The sequence below is a fragment of the Rutidosis leptorrhynchoides genome, unplaced genomic scaffold, assembly GCF_046630445.1.
Source record: "Rutidosis leptorrhynchoides isolate AG116_Rl617_1_P2 unplaced genomic scaffold, CSIRO_AGI_Rlap_v1 contig10, whole genome shotgun sequence".
NCBI classification, from domain to species: domain Eukaryota; kingdom Viridiplantae; phylum Streptophyta; class Magnoliopsida; order Asterales; family Asteraceae; genus Rutidosis; species Rutidosis leptorrhynchoides.
In genome coordinates, this window is record NW_027266356.1 from 60,604 (window position 1) to 84,857 (window position 24,254).

General features: G+C 36.8%; 1 protein-coding gene across 1 annotated transcript; it reads right to left on the reverse strand.

The window, feature by feature from the left end:
* Window positions 1-9,781: 9,781 nt before the first annotated feature.
* On the reverse strand, window positions 9,782-12,211 carry LOC139880979 (fasciclin-like arabinogalactan protein 15). The gene is made up of 2 exons (XM_071865527.1): window positions 10,912-12,211; window positions 9,782-9,843 (listed from the first exon to the last, which is right to left on the reverse strand). Exons 1-2 carry the CDS (start codon window positions 12,209-12,211, stop codon window positions 9,782-9,784), a joined length of 1,362 nt encoding a protein of 453 aa, XP_071721628.1.
* Between the last annotated feature and the right edge of the window lie 12,043 nt (window positions 12,212-24,254).

The following is a 24,254-nucleotide window of genomic DNA, read 5'->3' on the forward strand; positions in this document are numbered from 1 at the left end:
AGTGGTTTGCTAGGCATATATCAATATGGACTTTTGTTCTTTCCTTTTATATTTCTGATACAAAGGGAACACATGTATATTTTTTGCCTCCTATTTCCTCATCCGAACACATGGTAGATATATGATACGAGTAGTTAATAAATGCGCAAACATTATTGATTTTATTGTATGGTTATTCAGTGGATGTGCTTGCGTCTGATCAGCCATCATTCTATTTTTGTATCCAAAATAATACAAATGGCATTAGGGGTCAGGCAACGTGAGAGATGAGATGACAAATCACGTTGCTCGGTTTTGCCATGTCAGCAACTGAGCTATAACAGAGACAAAAACAGCCCACCTGCAACCTCACAACAAAACATCAAAATTTGTGAGTAACCCACGTTCTAAACAGTGTATTTTGTTGTCTTCAATCATTGGTCTCTTGTTTTTCGTTTACTCTTCTGCCCTCGATCATTGATTATCATAGTAACACTGTGAAAAATGTCTGATCTACCTAGAGTTCTCCAGTAAGATGTAGTAGAACATGATGACTTATAACATTTACAAGTTGCTATTACAATTACCAAAAGATGAAAAATCGTGATTAATGCGGAAAAGTTTTCAACTTTGATCTGATGTAGAGACAAATATTAGAACCCTCGTGTAAATTCAGAATCCGGAACAAAGTAAGTTGACAGTTTCCCTGTTGAGAAACTAGTATTAAAGAAGATTGGTCAATGGCATTTATGTAATTGGTCATATGAATCAATCCACTCAACTCTATTGCCAGCTTTCATTCTTAGCTCTCCTTCTTCTTCTTCTTCTTCTTCTTCTTCAAGACTGTGCTGGTGTTGTGTGCCACTGCTAAATCCCAAAAGGCTTTAGGCTTAAGGTTTCATCACTTGCGAGTTTGGCTTTGTTAGATTTCAAGATCGCAAAGGTAATGCCTTTTAACTTTCTTAACTTAGCCACGTCCTTTCTTTTTCTAAGCTTTCAGGGTAGATTTTGTCATGGTCATGTTTGGTATGAACTGCATTTGATTTAAGCTTTGAAACACCTTTTCTGTTCTGTTTTTTATTGTTCAAGGCTTTTTCCATTCAAGATGAGTGTATTATGAAAGTATGGTTGGTTCTTGTAATCAGATTGCACAAAATATTTTAATTGGGAGGATCAATGTGACATTAAAACATAATTTCACAAATAAAGTTCTCTGTTAATAACTGCCAGTTTAATAGATTTATAGAGACAAAAATTAACTGTAGTTGTGCAGGAATTTGATATTGTCAAGATATGGGGTCCACTTCTGGAGTTAAGGTTGAAGATGAGAGTATTGTAGTTCAGATGGAAGGATCTGAACAGATTGCCGAATCTAAAAGCCAAAATTTCAATGACTCAGCAACTGAAGCTGTTGTGATCTCATCAGAAAGTAAACTTTTGAAGGTACCGTGTACTGATGCATACATACTGTTTGGTTTCACTGACCGTTGTCATGTCATGCATGCATAACTTAAATAGTTCAAAATGCCTGCGTACAGGACAAGAACAGTAAGAAAGCAAAGGACGGTAAAACGTTCAAGGATAAGTTAGATCTCAAAGACGCCGCTGTTCCATTTTCTCGTAAGGTCCTTTCTCAGAGTCTTTCATTTGCATCCAAAGGAACTCGTCCCGATGTCCTACAAAAGAAAAGTCTTGATATGTATCCGGGGAAAGCCAATTCCAAACAAATTCAAGCAAATCTTCCAAATAGAGTGCTGCATCAGAAATCAAAGATCAACGGAGCTCCGGCCAAAAAGGCTACTTTAGCATCCACGCCTAGCACTCAACGTGCTTCTGTATGAAAAATTTTCTACTCCCTTCGTTCCAAAATACATCACAGGAAAAGAATGACGTATTTTAGGACGGAGTTAATGTTTAATATCCTTTGTTATACCATTTTTATGCTAAACTAGTGCCCTGTCCTTGTTTATATCAGCCAAGTAAACCCAATGTTTTGAATGCTGGTGCGAATAGCCACTCACTTGATGCTTCCTTGTAAGTCACTCACACTCCCATTTTCGTATTAATCCTTCTCTTTGGAAACCATTGAATTATATGTAGTAACTGTTTTACATGTTACAGGCCAGCCTTGAAACCAGGAATAACTGCATTGCCGAGTAAAGAGGACGATGACAGTCATTCGTTTACTTCGTATTCTTTTTAAACTTGGAACTGAAAAATATTTTATGTAGCTCGTACCATATTCCAGCTTACTCATAATGTGATACTTGATTTGGTGATAGAGGAACTACTTCCCATTCCCGGAAAAGTACTGGTTCTGGATTTTCTTTCAGATTGGTCGAACGTGCAGAAAAGAGAAAGGAGGTTACTACATTCGTTCAAGTTCTGATTTCATTTACTTTTACATTTTTATCATTTAATGCTGAATTGAAAAGGGAATGTGGTTACCTTTCTTTCGACAGTTCTTTGCAAAGATAGAAGAAAAGATCCAAGCTAAGGAAGCTGAAAAAACCAACTTGCATGAGAAATCAAAGGTATTGAAACCGTTATATCCGATTTCCATTGAGCTAGAAATTTGTCTGAACTTTGCATTGTTATCATTGAAATGATTATTTCTATTCTGCAGGAAAACCAGGAGGCGGAGATTAAGAAACTAAGGAAGAGTCTGATGTTTAAAGCTGCACCAATGCCAAGCTTTTACAAAGAACCTCCTCCGAAAGCTGAGCTAAAGAAGGTAAGTGACCGATATAAAGGTGCTTAAATCGTGAAAAGTGTCTTACCCGTCCAAAATACTTCATCCATCTCAAAATACATGTCTATTTTTACAGTAGAAGGGACTAAAATTTAGTATATGCATTCGATTACATTGATTATGTCTTGATTGTCTGATCATGTCTTTGATTTGTCTTAGATACCAACCACGCGAGCGGTATCTCCTAAACTAGGAAGGCATAAGAGCTCTTCAGCCATAACAAACAGCTCTCCAGAACAAATGGAGAAAGAGCAGAACAATTCGACTAAGCTTATCCAGAAAATAAATGGTCCAACCACCTTTTCCAAGAAACCAGTCCGAAAATCCCTTGCCAGAACTCAGCTTCAAAATCCTACGACCTGTAAAGCCGACGGATCCAAACCGAGAACAAGTGAAGAAGGGGAGAGGCATAACCAAGTAGAGAAAACAATATCCAATATCGAACAAAGTAAACCTGAAGATGAGCTGAGCAACATTGTGAAACTTTCTGAATCTGAGGTGGTTATCACCGAAAACAAACATTCTCAAAATGGCGAATCCATTTTGTCGACATTGCTGAATCCTCCTGATATCATGCCATGGCAAGTGACTGTTAGTGGTTAATGATTTCAGATTGTCATTCTTTTGAAAGAGATGTGAATGTATCCATATGAATTTTCTGTGCTCCAATTCCATATTTATAATGTTATACATACATGTAATGTCATATCTTTTGTTCATTATAGGCTGTGTAATTTGGTTAAAAACTCAGTCCGGGATGATCAGAATGTACAACTCATGCATTGAACGGAGATTTCTACTGATTGTAAGAGTTAAAATTCATATTTATAATGTTATACTTGTAATGTCTTATCTTTTGTTCATTATTACAAGGGTGTAGTTTGGTTAAAAAGTCATTTTGGGTGATCAGAATTTATAAATCGTCCATTCTACGGAGATTTCTACTCATTAAATATAAGAGTTATTTGATCAGACTTTATGAATCATGCATCGTAGAATACAATGCATGATTTAAATTCTAATCACCCAGCATGAATTTTTAACCAAATTACAAAGCCTATAATGAAAAAAAAAAAAAGACATTACATGTCCTAATAATCCTATGTTGTCCTGTCAATCGTCATATCCCGTCCCACGTAACTAGCAGACACAGAATGCATATGATATAATTGCCTAAGTGTGCTTTACTGAAATTGTACCTTACCAAATTGCAACTCTGCTAAAGCACATGTGTGCATATGTTGTATTCGTTACGTTGCACTCCCAAGTTTGTTCTAAACTACAACTCCTCCTTTACTCTTAAAATACATCATGTTTTGTCTTTTTAGATTCATTTAAATAAATATATTAGAGAAAAATGTCAAATATCTGATCAATAGTAGCTTGACCAGGTGAGTAGGCAAATCCGTGTTGTGGATTAAATCGAAACTAGTTCTTGTAATTTGTCTATATATTACATAATTAAATATTGAATCATTTATTTGATATTATGTGTCAATAATGAATGAGAAATGGTAGTGCTTATAGTTGTTAAACTAAAATGTAGTTTAATCAGTGTAGCTAAACTGAAGCATAGTTTAGCCAGTATGATTAAACTGAAGCGTAGTTTAATCAATGATGTAGAAGAAGTCTACAAGGTTACACCACCACCACCACGCACACTCGGCCCGGCTCAGCTCGGTTCGATCCTTGGAATGATGCCGATCGATGATGAAAGTACAGATCAATTTAGCCGGTCCGATATATTTTGTCCAAATTAATTAGTGAGATTTTATCTCCTAATTAATCTATCGTGAATAGTGGACTTGTTCCACAAGTCTACACCGTTTTGACTTCCTTAATTAGTGGGATATTATCTCCTAACTTGAAAAAAGAATTTTATCTCCCAATTAAATTGAAATTCTCTATTGCGCAAGCCTTGAAAGATGATTGACGTCCAGTTTTATACTGGATAGAGTGTAATCCGAATTAGTTTAAGATTATGAGTCTTGGAGTGCACTCCAAGTCAATATCTTTCAACCCTAACCGACCTATATAACCTATAAATACCTAGCTGCTCTATGGGTTTAACATCGAAAGTTTAACAATTTAAACATACCAAACATCCGAAACCCTAGCTAGCATACAGGTTTAGGCCGTCCATCTTTCTGTCTTCTTCCTCGAGTCGTCGCCGGAGAACTTAAGCTATCCTAAGTTTCAGAGGACGTAGATTACATATTATGCTTATGATCTAGTCCAATAGAAATTGTATCTTGGGAAGTTGTACGTCGTTTAAACCGAAGCATAGTACGTGACGTATTACGCTTTAAGGAAAGTGATAACATCGACATTCACTGTTTGTGTCTTTCTTTCCCTTAAAGCTCTAATTATCAATTTTATTATATGCATGTTATATGTTGTTTAATTCGATTTATGCATGTGCTCATATGTTCATATTATTTTGTTTATTCTTGAATTAATATGTTCTTGTCGATTCAATTATTATGATTATGTGATCAATAAAATTCAACGTATTATTCAGTATTCAACTTTTCATTATCGAATTGTTAATCTATTTTATACTTTAATCATCATCGGATGATTACTTTCAATTCCATATAATATTTCCAACAAACTATACATGAATGCATAATACATATTTATTTGAATGAATCTTTTCGAGACAGATCTAGTAATACAATTACTGTAATAATTTAAGATCTTGACCAGTTAAAAACTACAGTAAAAATGATAGTAGCCAGATGTTTGTCAGGCTTGTAGCTAGTTAAATGGAGTGATACTAGTTTGTAAAAGAAAATTGGGCAAGCAAAAAAACCCTGAAAATTTTCACTAGAATTTAAAAGTAAAGTATATATCACGATAATGTATCACACCAAAATTGGAGGTAAACTTACATGATGACAGTACCTAAATGATGTAGTAAATTATTTTAAAAAAGAAAATTGTCAAAGATAGTTTGTTAATTAGAAGTTGATTAACAGAATTGCATAATGTGGATTGCTGTGGAAGTAAAGCTAACGTGCCCCTTTTTTTAGAGGAATTAGCTAACGTGCCCTTATTCATTCATGAATATATAATAGCGAGATCGTTTTAACTTTAAATATGTTCTAATTATAAATTTAATAGTAAATTTTATATATAATAGAGAGATTTTTTTAATTTTAAATTTTAAATTTGTTTTAATTGTAAATTCAATTATAAATTGAATTGTAAATTTTATTATCAAATCAACATCCAACACATGACGTTTTATTAACGAATAATAATTTGACATATTTATTTAAGAATTTTGAGTTTAGTTAGAAATTAAATCAAAACAAAATAATAACATAATAATTTTTAATAAAATACTACTAATTATTTATTTCTAATTATATAAAATTTCTATTTCTATTATCTTTTTCCTCTGGTTCACATATATATATATATATATATATCAATTTTAACAATATGTCGATTCTTTGTATAGATGATCGGTTAGTTAGTGCAAGGCATCAATTGATATTCGATCCACTCCCTTTTTTCTAGCCTCCTCTTTAGGCACAGAAGTTTCATAAGCACGCATCACTAAAATTAGGAGCGAGATATATCCTAAAAAACATGTAGAAGAGTTTTATGTATGATGACAATACTTCTTCTGGAAAGGAAAAAAAAAATAGCTCTGAACATGTTATTTTGTGAATCAACTTTGTATAACAGCTGTGTCTATCTCAAAACTATGAACATGGAAAATCGGTCTTCTTATATCGAGACTTTTAAATTTATTCCAATTATAAATTCAATTACAAATTTAATTATTAAATTAAAATTCGACACATGACGTTTTATTGATAAATAGTAATTTGACACACGTATTTTAGAATTTCGAGTTTAATTAAGTTTTAAGATACAATTTTAAGTCAATAATATTATTTTTTTCCTATTTAATTGAAATAAAAAAATATAATGATTCCTAATAAAATTCTACCAATTAATTTTCCTAATAAAATAATTTTATTCTTAATTAGGAACATTTCCTCACGAAACTTATTCTCATTCTTTCTAATTAAAACGGGCATATAGTTTCGACATGTAGTTTTTTATTAGCGAATCAAATTTGACACATGCATTTTTTCCTATCTATTATTTAAAAAATTATACTTAATAAAATTATAATAAACTATAATTTCTTATTAAACAATTTTTTTTAATTAAAATTCATTATATTCTTTTCTCTTATTTCTAATTAAAATAGACATGCCTTCATTTTTACTATTAAATCGTGCATATTATTAAAAAAAGTTATTCCTAATCAAATTATAATATATATTAAAATTTATTATATTATTTTTTCTTATTTCTAATTAAAACGGACATATCTTCTATTTTTCTATTTAAATGGACATATTATTAAAAAAATTATCCCATATAGGGAGCGCCATTGACTTAATATATATAATATATGATACTTACACATATTTTCATGACTTGGAAATGTTCTTTCCAACTAAAAAAGAAAAAGATATTCTAAAAAAAATGTAAAAAAGAAAAAAAAATATGCATGCATGTTACACAATTATTCGGAAACATAACTTTATATTGCCAAATCTAAAGGTTGGAAATTTGGACATAAATTTAGAAGTTAAATAATTACTATTTTCTTTTTTCGAGATATGTCTGCTTATTCATATTGGTCAGTACAGAAATTGAATCGGCTGGCTGGGGTGAAATTTGGACAAGACACCGATCAATCAATTCGTTTATTTTAGTTCGAGTTGGGCCGATTAAGTAAACAGAACTTCGATCGATTTATTATCGGTAAAACATATTAAAACAGGCTTTCTAAAATTGGGTGTTTCTGGAGTCTCCTTATAAATTAGCATTGATTGTCCAATGAGAAAATTCTAATTTTTTTAATATTTTTATTAAATTATTTCTCTTATATATAAAAAAAAAGGTTGTGACTTTCGTCCGCCTAATGGAAGACAATAAGAATATCGACAAAAAACAATGGAAAATCATTCAGGGATCGAGAGAGAGCAGACAAAATGTTTTATATACATAGTGCTTTTAAAACGATTTCAATAATTAGTAAATAAAATCAAGATATTTAATTATATATTTTCTTCATTTCTCGTTGAAAATCCATAAAAAATGACAGGTATTTTTTTTTAGTAAATTAAAATCAAGATAATTATTTTTTGGGAAAAATTTGCCTCCAGCAAAAGGAAAAAGGAGGAAGACTGGATTTATATACACAGTTGTAATGTAGGTCAAACATACAATTATTTAAAACAAGAAAGCGTACGTAGCGTATTTATGAAAGTGTATCTAAATTTTTTCTTAAAAAAGAGATCTAAGAATCAACAACGAATCAGAAATAGACATATGGTAAATTAATTTTTTAAAAATTTATTTATTTTAAGGGTGTGTTTGGTTAGTAACAAACTATTAAAGTTTTTTTTCCCTTATACATAAATATTGTGTTAATTATTATACCGTATAATAAATTTATGAATCCTAAAAGATAATCGTCAACGGCGTTTTAATGCAATTTTATTAATATACTATTTTACCTAACAAAACACAACTTTAAAAGAACAAATTTTAAAAACCATATTTACCACATGTCTATTTTTGATTCGTTATTGATTTCTATCCCTCCAACTTACGCACTAAACAAATTTTTTCCATATTTTTTTACACGCAACTTTTTCCTCTTTTTTTTTTTTAATTTTTTTTACGCATTTGCGAAGCTGTATTTGTAACTACGATATACTCCGTATTGTTATGATCAGCAACAGAAATTCCTAATGACTTCATTCATATTCAGTTTCTAGCTGTTACAAGCTGTATCCAACCGTATTAATGTGCAACTCATATCCAACATAATTAATAATTTCCTGATACGTATTTATTTTTATTTCCTTGAAAGGAGATATGTATTTAAATTACAACCATATACATCACAACAAAATGACAGTTTTATAAAAAGAAATAAATAAATCTAGACATGACTTTGACTATCAATATTAACATTTCAATAAGCTTTGGATTTGCAGTGCCTTTATCTTATTTAGCTTAAACATCATTAATTAGTCAAAGGACTTTTTTTTTTACATCATATCCCTCATCCTCATATAAAATTTAAGCTAAGATTAAATTCAGCTCAAATAATAGAGCAAAAAAAAAAAAGGTCCCATGGGGACCGATTACCCCCTTCAAAATTCAGCTCAAACAATAAGATGCACTCCTTCTGTATCTATTTAGATTTAAGAGATAATATTTTATTTATTGATTTATTAAAAAATTAATATATCTAATTATTATCAAAATATATTATATTTTTAATGAACCTAAAAATAAAAATACAACAATTATTATCAAAAAAGAAATACAACAGGTGTACGAGGTACACATCAATTTTTTTTTATAATATATATATATATATATATTCGTTCGTTTCACCAGAAATCAAAAACAAAGCGTACATTAAACTATTTTTATTATGTGCCGACAATAAGCACCGGCAACGAGTGGCCCATACTAGCGGTCTATTGAATAATATGATCTGTCAAACACCCAATTCCACGCTCAACATTTATTTTTCGTTCTTTAATTAAATAATTATCAGAAGAAAAATAACCTAGATATTTGATTCACAAGCAAAAGAAAGGTACGGCAAAAAGGACACAACCCGTGAAAAAAGAAAAATAAAGGGTCGTTCTCGTTCAAGTAATAAAAATAAAATTCAACTTCATAAACAGAAAAACTAAACAAAAATAATAAAAAAATTGATATGTAATTACAGTATTTGTTTCTTTATAACAAAACATTTAATCCTCTCTTGTGGCGTCTTTCTCCACTTCCTACAACTGTATAATCAACATAAGAAAATAATACTACATTAATTATTTTTTAATAAAGAAAAAGTACTCCTATATTAATTAATTAAAAAGTAATGAAGAGAAAGAAAAGAGACTAATTACCATTTTCCATTTGTTTACACGGGGTTCTGATTTCTTCTGTGTAAAAAAAAAAAAAAAAAGAATAATAATTTTTGCAGCTTAATTATTGACAAGATCTGATATATGATCCAAGCATCGTACTACATGTTACTTCCATTAATTTCCCTGCATAAAACAGATATTAAAACATTAATTAATAATCATTTCATAGCTTAAAACCTACTTAATTGTGAAAATTAAAAGTAGATATAAATGCCATGGAACTCTGTTTAGGACATCTAATTAGCCTTTGTCAACTGTCATAAGTAGATATAAATGATTAACAATGAGAAGTTAATTATGAAGACAAGATAACTAATTATTTTTGTGGTTCACAGCTAAATAAGACTTCTCTTCTTGTGACCTTCCAAAATCACATGGTGGCAACAACTGGCAACGGGTCCATATTATTTATTTATTCAAGCCATAATTAGTACTTGCTTCTAATTATTATCATGTTATTACTAGTAGGAGTATAAGTTTAATCTTTCTTTAATTACTACGTAACCTCATCAAATCTTATTATGATTATTCTATTAAGTATATCGTAAAGTTTGACCCACCACCAAACACTTGATTTAATTAAACATAAAATTAGCTAACCATAAACTAGTTCTACATGTAATTATCAGACTGCACCACCTACTTAAAAATATATTCATAAAAAGGATTTTAGCTAAAATTTCATCAATAAAATACAACAACAAAACTTCAAAAAGGAATCAAATTTACCTAACTACATAACCAACTATTCACTAATGCTCCATTCCAAATTAAACCCTCGATGCCCAGTTTCCGGTCCAGTCAAAGACACATTTCTTTCAATTATCTAACCAATTGGTACATACCAAACTGAAAACCCGATGCCCTTTCCCGGTCCGATCGAACTAATTCATCAAATTCACCTAACCCCCCCACATACTAATCCAGTGTCAAATCTAAATATCTAATACTCCATACCAAATTGAATTAGTAAAGCCCTATTCCGGTCCGATCAAGTAATTGACCAAGTGAAACATATAATATACAATACTAACCGAAACCCTAATGCCTTTTCCCGGTCCGATCAAAAGACAGATTAATTAAATACTTTTTTTTCTTGTCGATCCTATCAAACTAATAATCAATCAATGATATAAAGCAAGTAGTGTTATTAGTAAATGACGATGAAGTAGAGAGTTAATTAATTAGTACCTCTTCTAGGCTTGGATGAAACCTTTTTAACAGGGGCGGCCGGCCGATTCTTATCGCTGGTCGTCTCCTCCTCCTGAGGGAAGAGAACTCCATCAATTCCCTGAACCGAAATCCTACCGTCCGTATAAATATCAGGGTCGAACAAATAAGCCGACCCGTCCCCATTCCCGAATTTCACCGACCCGTCGGCCTCCTGAGCCCTAACTTTATGCGGCAGCCGCAATGTGTCGTAATTCACTTTCCCAAACCTCCTCACCGAATTGTACATACTCTCTTCCGTTTGGTATTCCGGTATTATATGGTAATACATTATCTGCTCCGGCGCGCCAGGCTCGCTAAGCTGATCGGTCGTCAGCTTACCCATGGCTTCGTCGTTCGGAGCAAGCACTGTCAGCACATAACCTTCCGACACAAGCCGCCCCATTTCGGTGGCCAACGACGTTAAGTTCACCAAAATATCGGCCATTTCGTTATAACCGCCGTAATGGAGGAGGGTGTGGATAAAATCTTTCACCTGAGCATGCCCGTCGAAGTGGTGGCGAGCGCCGCCTGGTCCCGGTGCCGGCGCGGGAGCGAGGGAGGGTCCAGGCGCCATCGCATCGTATATCGGCAAAACCGGCGGCGCGCCGACAGGAACTGGCGCTGCCGTTTTCTTGAGCCGGTTCGTTCTCGGGTCAACTTCTGGCGCTCCCTCCGGCTTTATCGCCGAAATGGATCTCAAACTCCGTCGCTTGTTAAAATCTTCTTGCACCGATCTAGGCACCAAAAGCCTCTCGATCCCGTGGATGATTCCGTCGGGTCGGGTTATATCATCGAGTCGGGTCACCTCAGCCAAATGACCCGAATCGACGAATCTCTTATTTCCGGCGTCCTTCTTCAACTGAACATGAGCGTCTCCTAAAGTCAAATGCTTGACCGGACCCGAATTGGGCCACTCCGTAGATCCGACTCGGTTGGGGATAATGTGGGACATCAAAAGCGTTTGTAAGGACTTGAGATTTCCGGGTTCGAGCAGGAACCGTTTGAATTCCGGGTCGAGTTGGCGCTCGAGAGCTTCATTCTTTGGTGCAAAGATTGTGATGTTGTGTTTACCGACAGCTTCTTCGAGTGTCTGTAAAAGAAGAGCCTTTTCGACGAGTTCGGCTAACTCGGTGTAATGTGAGTCGAGGAGTGCAACAAGGACCGAGTTGGAGTTTATCTGAGTTGAATTTGATAGTGTTTTTGCAGCATTGATGGAGGTGGAGGTCAAAATGAGAGCAAAAATGGTGAAGAAAGTCGTACCATAGATTTGAGAATCCATGGTGCAATTTTCTCTAACAAAAAAAAAAAAAAAAAACAGAGACAGAAGAGAGATTGAGAAGGGTTTGGTCTTTTTCAGAGAGTGATAAAGTAAAGGTGGAGACTTTTGTTATGTATTGTGATATAATGTAATAATGTGTTTGTGTTTGTGTTTGTGAATGTGAATGTGAGTTGGGAGAAAGTGAAAAATGTGATTTTGCTTTGCTTTGGGTTAGGGGATAAGTTAGGACACGCGTTGGGAGAGTGACTAGGGCTTTACATTTCCGCAAAAGCAATTCCCACAAACAACCATAAATAAAATAATTGTTATATGTAGTACTAGTAGTATTTATTTATTTATTTTACTTCAATTTAATGAATGATGAGTACTAGCTTTTTAACACAGATTTTTTGGGAAAATTGTGCTTTATATCATTTTTAGATTTATATGTTTTTTTATAATGTTTCAGGAAATTACATATGTATTTTTTTTTAAATACATGTAAACATTTGGAAACGGAAACTGTGGAGGTGGACGGATGTAGTCCGACCGGCAATGAGAATGCCGGTCGGACTACTTAGTTAAGCCTTCATCCTTAATTAATCACACCGGCAAAGGCATGGACGGTTTTGCAAAAGAAGACCGGCACTTTATGTATAAAAAAAAAAAAAAAAAGGGACCGGCACTTAAAGTGCCGGTTATGTAAAAAAAAAAAAATAGGGACCGGCACTTAAAGTGCCGGTTATGTAAAAAAAAAAAAAAAAAAAAGGGACCGTCCCACGGTGGAGATGCATGCGAGACAAATGTCGGACCCTCTCCTGCATGCAAGACAACTCATTACAAGTGAGATTCCTGAAAAAAAACAGCCCCTCTCCTTCCCCATATATACAAACCTTTCATTTTCATTTCTATCACTCTCAAACAATTACTTTTACAGACAACTCTTTCTCACTCAATTTCTATCATTCTTGGTTTTCTTTTAGTCAAGGGAAGTCATACACATACGAGGTAAATTTCCCTGTTTCCATTTAGTTTTCGTTGCAATTTAATGTATTTCTGCAATGTAATGATGTGTTACGAGTTGTAGAAAATGTTGAGTTCATTCCAGGTTGTAGTTTTGTTCATTTCATTCTGAGTTGAGTTCATTCCAGGTTATAGTTCTGTTGAGTTCATTCCAGGTTGTAGTTCTGTTTAATTCATTCCAGGTTGTAGTTCTGTTTAATTCATTCCAGGTTGTAGTTCTGTTGAATCCATTCCAGGTTGTAGTTGTGTTGAATCCATTCCAGGTTGTAGTTCTGTTGAATTCATTCCAGGTTGTAGTTCTGTTTAATTCATTCCAGGTTGTAGTTCTGTTTAATTCATTCCAGGTTGTAGTTCTGTTGAGTTCATTCCAGGTTGTAGTTCTGTTGAATCCATTCCAGGTTGTAGTTCTGTTTAATTCATTCCAGGTTGTAGTTCTGTTTAATTCATTCCAGGTTGTAGTTCTGTTGAATCCATTCCAGGTTGTAGTTGTGTTGAATCCATTCCAGGTTGTAGTTCTGTTGAATTCATTCCAGGTTGTAGTTCTGTTTAATTCATTCCAGGTTGTAGTTCTGTTTAATTCATTCCAGGTTGTAGTTCTGTTGAATCCATTCCAGGTTGTAGTTCTGTTTAATTCATTCCAGGTTGTAGTTCTGTTGAATTCATTCCAGGTTGTAGTTCTGTTTAATTCATTCCAGGTTGTAGTTCTGTTTAATTCATTCCAGGTTGTAGTTCTGTTGAATCCATTCCAGGTTGTCGTTGTGTTGAGTTCATTCCAGGTTGTTGTTCTGTTGAGTTCATTCCAGGTTGTAGTTCTGTTGAGTCCATTCCAGGTTGTAGTTCTGTTTATTAAATAGGAGATTATTAAATAAAATTCATTACATAGTAATTAATATGCGGCATGTATATTTTTTAAATAAATAATTTATGGAGACGGTTAAATATTTTGGGTTGTTAGAATATATATTCAATTGAAATCCTTTTAATAAAATTTATTGGACCGGCAAATATTAATTTTATAGCACTAATTTTTATTGTTATTTTTTCCAGATTATGGCGGCGAGATCCTCTTGGACGGCGCAGGGTCCTATTTCGGATGATCTATTGTGGTTTCAGCCGCAGCACAGGTCCCGGGACATATTTTCGTCCGGGGAGGACGTCGAGGATGCTATGAGGATAAGGAGAGCTGACTTATTCTTCTGGGAGTGCATGGCGGACGACGAAGGGTATGCAACCCAAGAGGTCATGGACTTTATACGGTTGATGGGTTTCGGATTGATTGCGAAGGTGGGGTACATGGAGTACGACCACCACCTCCTTACCGCACTGGCCGAGCGATGGAGGCCAGAGACACATTCCTTCCACCTATCTGTCGGCGAGGCCTCCATTACCCTACAGGACGTGGAGGTGCTGCTCGGACTTCGGGTCGACGGTGCCCCCGTAACTGGCACCGAGGCGTACGACCCCGACATCGATGGGTACCTATCTCGATTACTGGGCTTCGTGCCGGAGAAGACATCCAAGACCGGCATAAAATTGACAAGTATTAAGGCCCACCTCCAGGGTCTGCAGGGGACGGAAATTACCGACGAAGAGGATGCGCTTCAAAGGGCGCGATGTATGCTAGCATTTTTGCTCGCCGGCTGCTTCTTTCCAGACCACAGCCAGAACAAAATCGATCTATTCACACTGCGCCTACTAGAAGACCCAGAGAGGTGCGGTTGTTTCAGCTGGGGTAGCGCCCTTCTGGCATATACATATCGCGCACTATGCGATTCGGCGCGATATGGTGAGAAAAACTCTCTTATGTGCGGTCTGCTCGTCCAGTCATGGGCATGGACGAGGATATCTAAGTCAGGCCGAGGAATCGTCCAGGGCATGAGCTGCCTCCTCCGGACTCCCCACTTGCTGCAAAGTAATTTCACTAATTCCTTATATTACAACGACTGTCATTAAGATTATGTTTTTTTTTCAGTTTACTAAAATGCTAATCGACGCAGGTGGACGAGACCTATGTCCAGGACTACCATCACCTCCCATTCACTAGTAGGGTATAGAGATCAGCTCTCGCTCCTGACTCCATCCCAGGTATTTAAAATTTTTCAGAGAATTATTTTTCGAGATATTAATTTATTTGTAACAATTATTTTCGTCATTTCGTTTCAGTTCGATTGGACACCGTATGTCGACCTCCTTGCCGGTCTACCGTATGGATGTCGTGAAGGCGAGAATATATGGATGTCCAGAACTTACGTCCACTACTTTTATGTTGTGGAGGCTCACTACCCTGACAGGGTGATGAGGCAGTTCGGTCGCCTGCAGCATGTGCCACAGGCACCTCTAGATCAGCCGGGTACTGAGAGCTTGCACCGGGCGAAGAGGTCGTCCTACGCTGTGGACTGGGCAGCTGTTCATGACTGGCACGTTCGTCATTGGGTCCGACGTGCGCACCATGTCGTTGAGGGCCCGCCGACACTAGCCCCGACAACGGTGCCCCGTTATGAAGAGTGGTATCTGGATAGGACAGTCCGATTCGTTCAGCAGCCCGGTCGGGCGCCGTCCAGCGGGGGTTACCATGGCCATGCGGCTACGGTTAATGGCTTGGTACGTAATGTTTGTAACTGTTACGGTGATGTTATGTTTTACTTATCAATTCATTGTTTAGGTGATATGATGTTTTACCTATTAATTCGCTGTTTAGTTCATGTGGTGCTTCACTTATTAGGAATTGTTCTGTGGTGTTCATTTGCAGAGCCACGGGTTGAGCAGAGTAATATACGATGTGCAAAGACTTGAGGCGTTGTTGAGTGGGAACGAATATCACCGAACGTGTACTGAAGGTTTCGGTAAGGTCTCCTCCGATCTCCGTAATCTGATGGAGGCGTATGGTGTGCCGATATTAGAGGAGACCGCCGTAGCTCCGCAGAACGTCGTTCAAGTGGATCCGACGCAGGGTTACAGGGCCCCACAACGTAAAACATTTCTACAAAGGCTAGGCAGTCGGATTACGGGTAGCGGGAGACGACGCAGAGACCGACCACCTGAGGTACCTCCTCCTCCTTATGTACCTGCTCCTCCTCCGCCGGCCACTGCTCGTCATTCCGTTTCCGATTTCAGGCCCGGTCCTTCTCGGCCCCCTGGGTCTTCTCGTCATAGTGGGTCGTCCGGTCGCCCCACATCATCACATCGTGGAGGTGGTCTCCAACAAGAGCCAGGTGCACCGCCAATCGACTTGGAAAATGTGCAGTCTGATTGGCCAAGCGGCTACACTAATCTATTCACTTCCACCGATCCTACTGTCGAGGACTTGTGCGACACGACCTCTCCGTATGTCGAGTTCCCCCAATCAATGGCGGCTTCCGGACCTCCCACTCAGCCGGGTACTTCTGCTCATGATTTCATGGGCGCCCTGTTTGATTATCCTATGCCCGCACAGGATATGACGGCTCCGATCGATAGCGGAGTGGACATTAGTTTAGGGATCGGTTCGAGCTCTCGGGGACTTCCCGAGACGTCCACAGCCGGGTTATCGGGCTTTGCGGAGTACGCACCACAGCGGGGAGGGGATACTTATTATGGTTAGAATATGCTTGTAATAATTTATACGTTTTCACGTACTTTTTCTAATGTACATCTATTAACAAGTGTAATCGTTTGATCTTATCGTAATTATTAGGCACTAGTATTCAATCAGCCGAACCGACTGCGGCGGACGTAGGGGTGCGACGATCGACTAGATCCAATTTCGGTCAGAAGGAAAAACGCAACAGTTGGTACTATCCCGACGTCAGATGATATAGTATTTTATTTCATTTTTTATCTTATTAATTAAATTTAGACTGTATTTAGGAGTAGTCTTTCGTCGTATGTATATGGGATGGATTTCATAAACAAAGAACATATATATTTTTGATTGTACGAAGTAAAACAAAATAATATCTGTTCAATTGGTTGTTTTAATGGTTAAGTACATATGTTTAAAAAGTTTATATTTATACGTACAATTTTATTTTTTTAATCTTACACCCAATACTCAGAACATTAACAATTAGACAACGTATTTCGTAATGTAGGCATAAATGTAGAACCCAATTAGTCAGTCGGAGGATAAATTAAATACATAGTTATCAACGACTTAATCGTCGTTTTCCACCTCATCACCGTCGGTATGGTCGACGGCATCCTCGTCGTCGTACTCGTCCTCGTCGTAATCGTCATCATCTTCGACGTCGTCGTCGTCGTCGACGTTGTAGTCCTCATCTGGACTGTCGTCGTCGTAGTTGTGCTCACCGAGAGGGGCGTTACCTTGAAGTCCGTACGGGTCGTACAACATGTTCAACGGCAGTCTATCCGCCGGTGTATGCGTGAACGTGCAACTCCTCCTGTCATGGTCTCTGCCGTTGCAATTACTACATCCTCGAGGTCTTCGACCTGTCATGTTCAAATAGTCTCTCGTGCCAAGTTGTCTTCTGTTCTTTCTTCTGCGACCGGGACCGGTATGATGGACCATGCGAGTGTCGTCTGGTAGGAGCACAAATTCTGATTCGGGCCAATGATTTGGTAGAGGACCGAACGCACCACTAAACTGTTGTCTCCAACCATCCCTCGTGTAGGAACTATGTACGAGGTCGAGACTATGGATTTTTAACATCTTCTCGACTGCCATTGCATGAGAACAAGGTATCCTGTACGTATTCCAACGTAAGCATGAGCATGAACCGAAATCGAAATGAACCGTACGTTTGTTGCCAGGAACTCCGAAACGAGCAGGAGGAGATTTTACTATGAACACACGACCGGGGGCGTTTGGATATAGCGAGACTTCGTACCGTCTTGAACGCATTTTGTTTTCCTCGAACGTCGCCATTGGTTTTTGTGCGAGCGGATATCTGTATCTATTTATCTTGGACATTTCGTCAACGAATATCGCCATGACTTTGGCGTGCGTGGCCTGAACGAATGCCTTGATCGGCAAGAAGCGGTCGCCTCTGAGGACGTTATTGTAACTCTCAACGTCGTTCGAGGTGGTTGTCCCCCATCGATGGAATCCGTCGTTCATCAACGTCCACTTATCTAGGGGAATACCTTGGAGATATGAGGCTGCAGGCGGACTCGATTCTATGAGATCTGCCCATGCTTGAGTATACCTAGCCTCGTCCAATTCTGTACCGACTGTCCAAGCTAAGCCATACAATCCAGCCTTCTTCGGCACGTTTGAAAGCATATTAGCACGAATGTGCTCCATACAATACCTGTCCGGAAGAAGTAATTAATCGAATGAATAATTTGAACTTGAAATTACGAATAAAGTGCCGTAAACAGTCACCTGTGAACACCCCAGTTTGGAAATTTGGTATCGAGCTTCGCAGTCGCAGACAAGATCCTCGAATTACGATCCGAGATGATGCAGGTGAACGTATCTCGTAGAACGTGAATTTTCAGGTACTTTAAGAACCAGTACCAGCTGTGGGTAGACTCCTCGTCTACGATCGCATATGCGACTGGAACCACTCTGTCGTTGGCGGTCTTCACGACCGCTACAATCGCCTTACCCTTGTACGACCCGCGAAGATGGGTTGCGTCGACAGTAACTACAGGGTGGCTGTGTACGAAAGTGAGTCTCGTGGCACCGAAATGCCAAAAACGTACCTGGATAATAACGAAATATCAGTGTAGCATGTAAAATGGTTGTTCAATAAAAACATGTTAAAGTTGTGTTGGTACCTGAAAATCTTCCTCCTACTGTCGACAATCCCGTCCTCCTTTTTGAACTTCCACTGTACTGCAGTCCCATCTCGACAGTTCTGAAGAGCTCGCATGTAGCCGGGTAGCTGGCGGAAATTTGTCTCCCAGTCCCCATACACCTGCTTCATCGCCACTCGCTTACCGTCCCAAGCTTTTTTCCTCCCAATTGTAACGCCGAATGCTGCTTTACAGTCGTCAATTATGGCCGAGGTCGGGTAATTAGGTTTATCTCGAATCTTTCCCATTATGACGTATGCGACATGACCTTGAGTTATATTCCTGTCCTCACGAAGATTCTCCGATCCGTCACAGTTGTGTCCCTCACACCACACGGTAATTTGCCACGTTCGATATTCCCTCCTGAATGTAGCACGGATCTTCCAGTTGCATGTAATACCGTTATACGGCTCCTTGGTGCGTTTGTTCGGGCGATTAACGCATTCTGCTGCCCAAGTTGCCCGATCTGACTTCGTCGTGCGCATTTCTCTTCCCAACCTGGTCGTCCAGATCGCCATCGCACCGTGAAGCTCGTCCTTGCTAGAGAAATGCGTTCCCAGCTTTATACAATTAGGGTCCCCGTTGTATAATTCCGGAGCACCAGGAATGCGGCGGTTTGTTACCTCATTAGGCCCATCCATGTTGCTGAACACATGATAGTCTCTTCTCGGTGGGACGATGTAATCCTCGTCCGATGACGCGTTTCCTAGTCTTACGCGAGAGCTGCTACTACCCTCTCCCATTCGGGAGGATCCAGCTGGGCGAGAGGGAACATCCCTAAAATCCGATACAGAATAACGAGCAGCCGCAGGTGGAGGGGGAGGCACCACATGTCGAGGGGGTGCAACCCTAAAATCCGATACAGAATTACGCGCGGATGCGGGCGGTGGAGGAGGTACAAAAGGTGGAGGATCCTCTGGTGATTGCTGTCTGCGTCGTCTGCCGACACCCAGTACACGACTCCCGAGCCTCTGCAACAGTGATCTCCGCTGGGGGCCAGCGTTACCCCGAGCGGGTTCGGCGTGCACGACGCCTTGGCTAGCTTCGGCAGAATCATCCCTGTAATTGTGTGCGTCGTCGCGTGGTCTACTACTACCCTCTCCCGCGTTATTGAAGCTTGATGTCCGTAAAGAATTATGTATCGGAATGTGGCTTATGAACAAGTGACGACTCCATGATTGGTGTTGATACAATAATGACAGCGTAGCATCATCATTTATTACGATACATTGATTTTCACCGTTATCTGCCGCGTATATATAAATAAGATTTAATTCTACCTGCTCTCTTCGAATCCCGGCATAGTCGCACATTATTCGAGAAAACCCATCGTAATCCAAAATACGATTGATGAAATACGTTGCGTCGGGTACGCTACACAACACGACCTTACCTCCAACGAATTGTATAGAACTCTTCCAATATAAATTAAGATAGGAACACATATTTATTGAAAAAAAAAAAATTCAATAAATATTAAAAATAGGCTGTCGGCGGAAAAATTGTATATATTAAATGTGGTGCGGAATTGACAAATGAGCGTGGTGGGTTTATATAGAAAATAAGTTGAACCGGAAATTAATTAGACCGGCAGCTTAATTGCCGGTTTTGCATTGGACCGGCAGTTTAATTGCCGGTTTTGTACTGGACCGGCAATTAAGCTGCCGGTCCAATGCAAAACCGGCAATTAAACTGCCGGTTTGGTACGGAACCGGCAACGAAACAGCCGGTTTTGCTTGGAACCGGCAAACCCAAAGCCGGTTTGGTACGGAACCGGCAACGAAACAGCCGGTTTTGAGTGTTAATTAGGGTAATTAAGCTTAATTAGTCGGACCGGCAATTTCAAATCCGGTCCAACTCTATTATGTTCACCGATTGGGTTTACTGTGCAAAAATGTACTGTACCCTATAATGTTTAACAGGGAGAGAATAGCATTAAACCAAATCAGCTATGGCTATGGCTAGATGCTTCAAAGAAACCGGTAATCTTTCAAGCCTATTGGTTCTCGTATTAGCGACGTAATGGGCTAGTCCACTATACTTTTTTTGAGTGAATACAAAAGAATAGTAAATAGAATGAGAGAGTATGGATGCGTTCGTTTGGTGGTTTATGGATGCTCGAGTTTGTTTTAAATTATTTTAAAAGACGTATTTGTTATTAAAAATGGAAAAAAAATACGTTTTTTGAGACAATTTGAAGCAAGTTCGAGCATGCTCGAACATCCGAAAAACACGAAACGAACGTACCCTAACTGTAGTGAATACAAAAGAATAGTGAATAGAATGAGAGAGTAAGAATTCGACAATTATATCCCTACATGTCAAGAAGCTATGTCATACACTAATAATATCCTGAATTACAATTAATGCATCGGACTCAAAAATCACATGACTAAAACCAAGTGATTTGGCGAACAAAACTCCCGAGAGGAAGGTAGATGCTTCGGCGTAGGAGATATCAATTAAACCTGCTCCGAACAGTGAGTTGCGATGAATAATTCTACATGTCGAGATCCTGATTACCATGCCAAGACCACTGAAACACAAGTCCTTAATATAATTTGTAAATGGATTTGAGTATTGTATAAGTCCATATTATTAATTAGAGATATAATTGATTATTTGATTTGAGTGAAAGCTAACTCATTTACATCCAAATATCTAGAGTAAATACATATGGTCTGACTTCTTTTTTATAAAATCTTCACATTAATATAAATTCATACTCAATATATGGTTGAATGTTCGTGAATTTAATTTTTTACCCCATGAAAAATAATTCTCTCTCTGCCACTGCCCAGATGTGTTTCCTACAACTAACTTTGGTCTTAGGTTTAATGGTTAAAAATGTGATAAACCTATAGTTGAAACCAATAATATATAAATTTATTAACTATACTTAACTTCAAAAAAAAAAAAAAACTATATTATACTTAATAGTTTATTATTAAAACCTAACTTTCATAGTAAAAAAATATTCTTTTTATTGACTATGGACATGTCTCTCCTATCATATATATTATGCCCACATATGCAAATTTCTTAATTAGTTAAAAATTTCTAGTTTTATTTTTGTAAATGGGATGAATAGATTCAGAATTATTAATGTTGTAAAGAAACATTTTCTCTATTAATAATATTTTAGAACAAAGATTTTTGTAGGAAAAATATTTGAGAAGTTGCCGACATAGAGGTTTTGTAACTTTTATTATAGTTTTTTACGGTCATGATTAGCTGTCTGGTTAAAAAACGAACGATTTGATTGCAGTGGTCAGTGATCAGAGGAGAGCACATCTTTTATTCGAACATCTATAATTTAATAGTGATATGTTTGTCTCGTCCTTGAACGGTGATCAAATTACGGAGGTCGTTGACGGTGGAGGAACTAGGGTTTGTAGAGACGGCGGAGGAACTAGGGTTTGTAGCGTTAATTTTGGAGGTAGCATGTGTTGTAGGTTTTTTTTTATGAAACCTGAATTAACGTGAACGTTGTCCAAATGACATATTTATACCCTCTTCAATTTAAAAAATTTAACTCTAAAAATTAATTTATTTTAAGAATTAATCTTAATAAGTTATTCCCTTACTTTTCAACATTTTTCAGTTTAAACGCAACTTATTTTAACAAGTTAAAAAAAAATCGATTTTTTTATTTGATTATCTCATATAAAATCAATATAATTGAATTAAATTTGTAAAATCTAAATATTTCTTTAAACGAAATTCAAAATCACATGTAAAAAAAAAAATTCTTGTCCTAAAATATCTAAAACACCATCTAATCAAAAGATCGAAGGAGTTAGCATTTTTGAAAAGATGTCAACTTTTCGTATTTTTAGACATATTCATATTAATAATCATGATGGTTATTTTTTTTATAAATTATAATTTACCTATATTTTAATTAATTTAATCAATATATGATATTATCATCTTTTTATTGAAGGATGAATTAAACAATTTATAGTCTCTTTAATTTTATTCCTGAAAACTAATTTAAATTTAATAAAAAAAGAAAAAATTTCTTGTACTAGTTTAAAGTAAACTTCATGGTTAGAGACATAGAATAGAACTGGTGCTTGCGGTTTGGGAGTGTTTCGAAACAGGCTGGTGAGTGGGGACTACACGGCTACTTTGATTTGATAGTACTCATCATAAGCCGATCCGACAAGGCTTCCTGCGCCAGCTAAGCTAAAACTAAAGCCAAGCCGACACACTTTATCTATTTTGATTGAAGCCGACTCGACAAAGAAAGAAGACACGTGGGCTTAATAGACGAGCTGTATCGATGTCTTAAATGGCCTTTGTCTTGACGCCAAAGCTTGGCGCGTTTTACTCACGCTCCCTTTTTTCTTTTTATTTATTTAAAACGGCGATGCCTTGGCTACTAGTACTTCCATTAATTGCTTTGACTCCACACCAAAACAAAAGAGCAGCTAGCTAAGCACACCTTCCCCATTGTCAAAAACGTACCACTCTAATTCCCATTATTTTATATTCCAATTAATTGATTTATATATTAGCCATACCCACATGCAATGATTTTAAAATAGTTTAATATACATATGATTGTTTTTGTTTAACTAAATATTTTGTTCAATTCCATAAAAAAAAAATATTTTGTTCAATCAAATATTTATGGTCCGTTTTTAGCTCGACTCTTGATTGTGTCTAATATATTTTTTCATTTTTTTTTTGAAACTAAAATATTTTTTCATTATTACATGTAATTTTGATTGATTGTATTAATTATATAGATGGTTGAAAAGTATATTATAATAATATTAAAAATTATAACATAATTAAGTTGTAGATAATTGATGTACTATTAAATATATATTTAAAAAGCATAGTATAAATATTTTTTCATTTTTAATTATTTGTCACTTAAAATGACAAATAATAAGAAGTACATTCCTAACAACAATATATATTATCCTTATCCGACCTTACTTCCGTTCTCTTCGAGTCTTTGTAGGCGCAAATGCCGAAAGCCTTCGATGATCCTTCTATCAATTTCGAGACCTCTTACAATAGCCATGTGTGGGCAATAGAGCTACCCTAACATTATACCATATATAATTGCGTTAAGTCGCTATATGAAATGGAAAAGAAGTATTGAAATCCAGACCTTATTGTTCCTTTATAGCACTAATAATCTCATAGAAAAAAAAAAAAAAGCAACAATTTATAATCGAATATGAAACAGAACTTAACCAAACTTTAGCTAATTAGATTTATGATTTTCTACCATACACCGTAACAGTAACACGGATTCAAATAGAAACACGAATACCCTAGC

Coding starts and splice junctions, on each gene's coding strand:
- LOC139880979 (XM_071865527.1), bottom strand. CDS start 12,211: ATGGATTCTCAAATCTATGGTACGACTTTCTTCACCATTTTTGCTCTC. Junction 9,844..10,911: donor TTCATCCAAGCCTAGAAGAG/GTACTAATTAAT, acceptor TGTTTTATGCAG/GGAAATTAATGGAAGTAACA.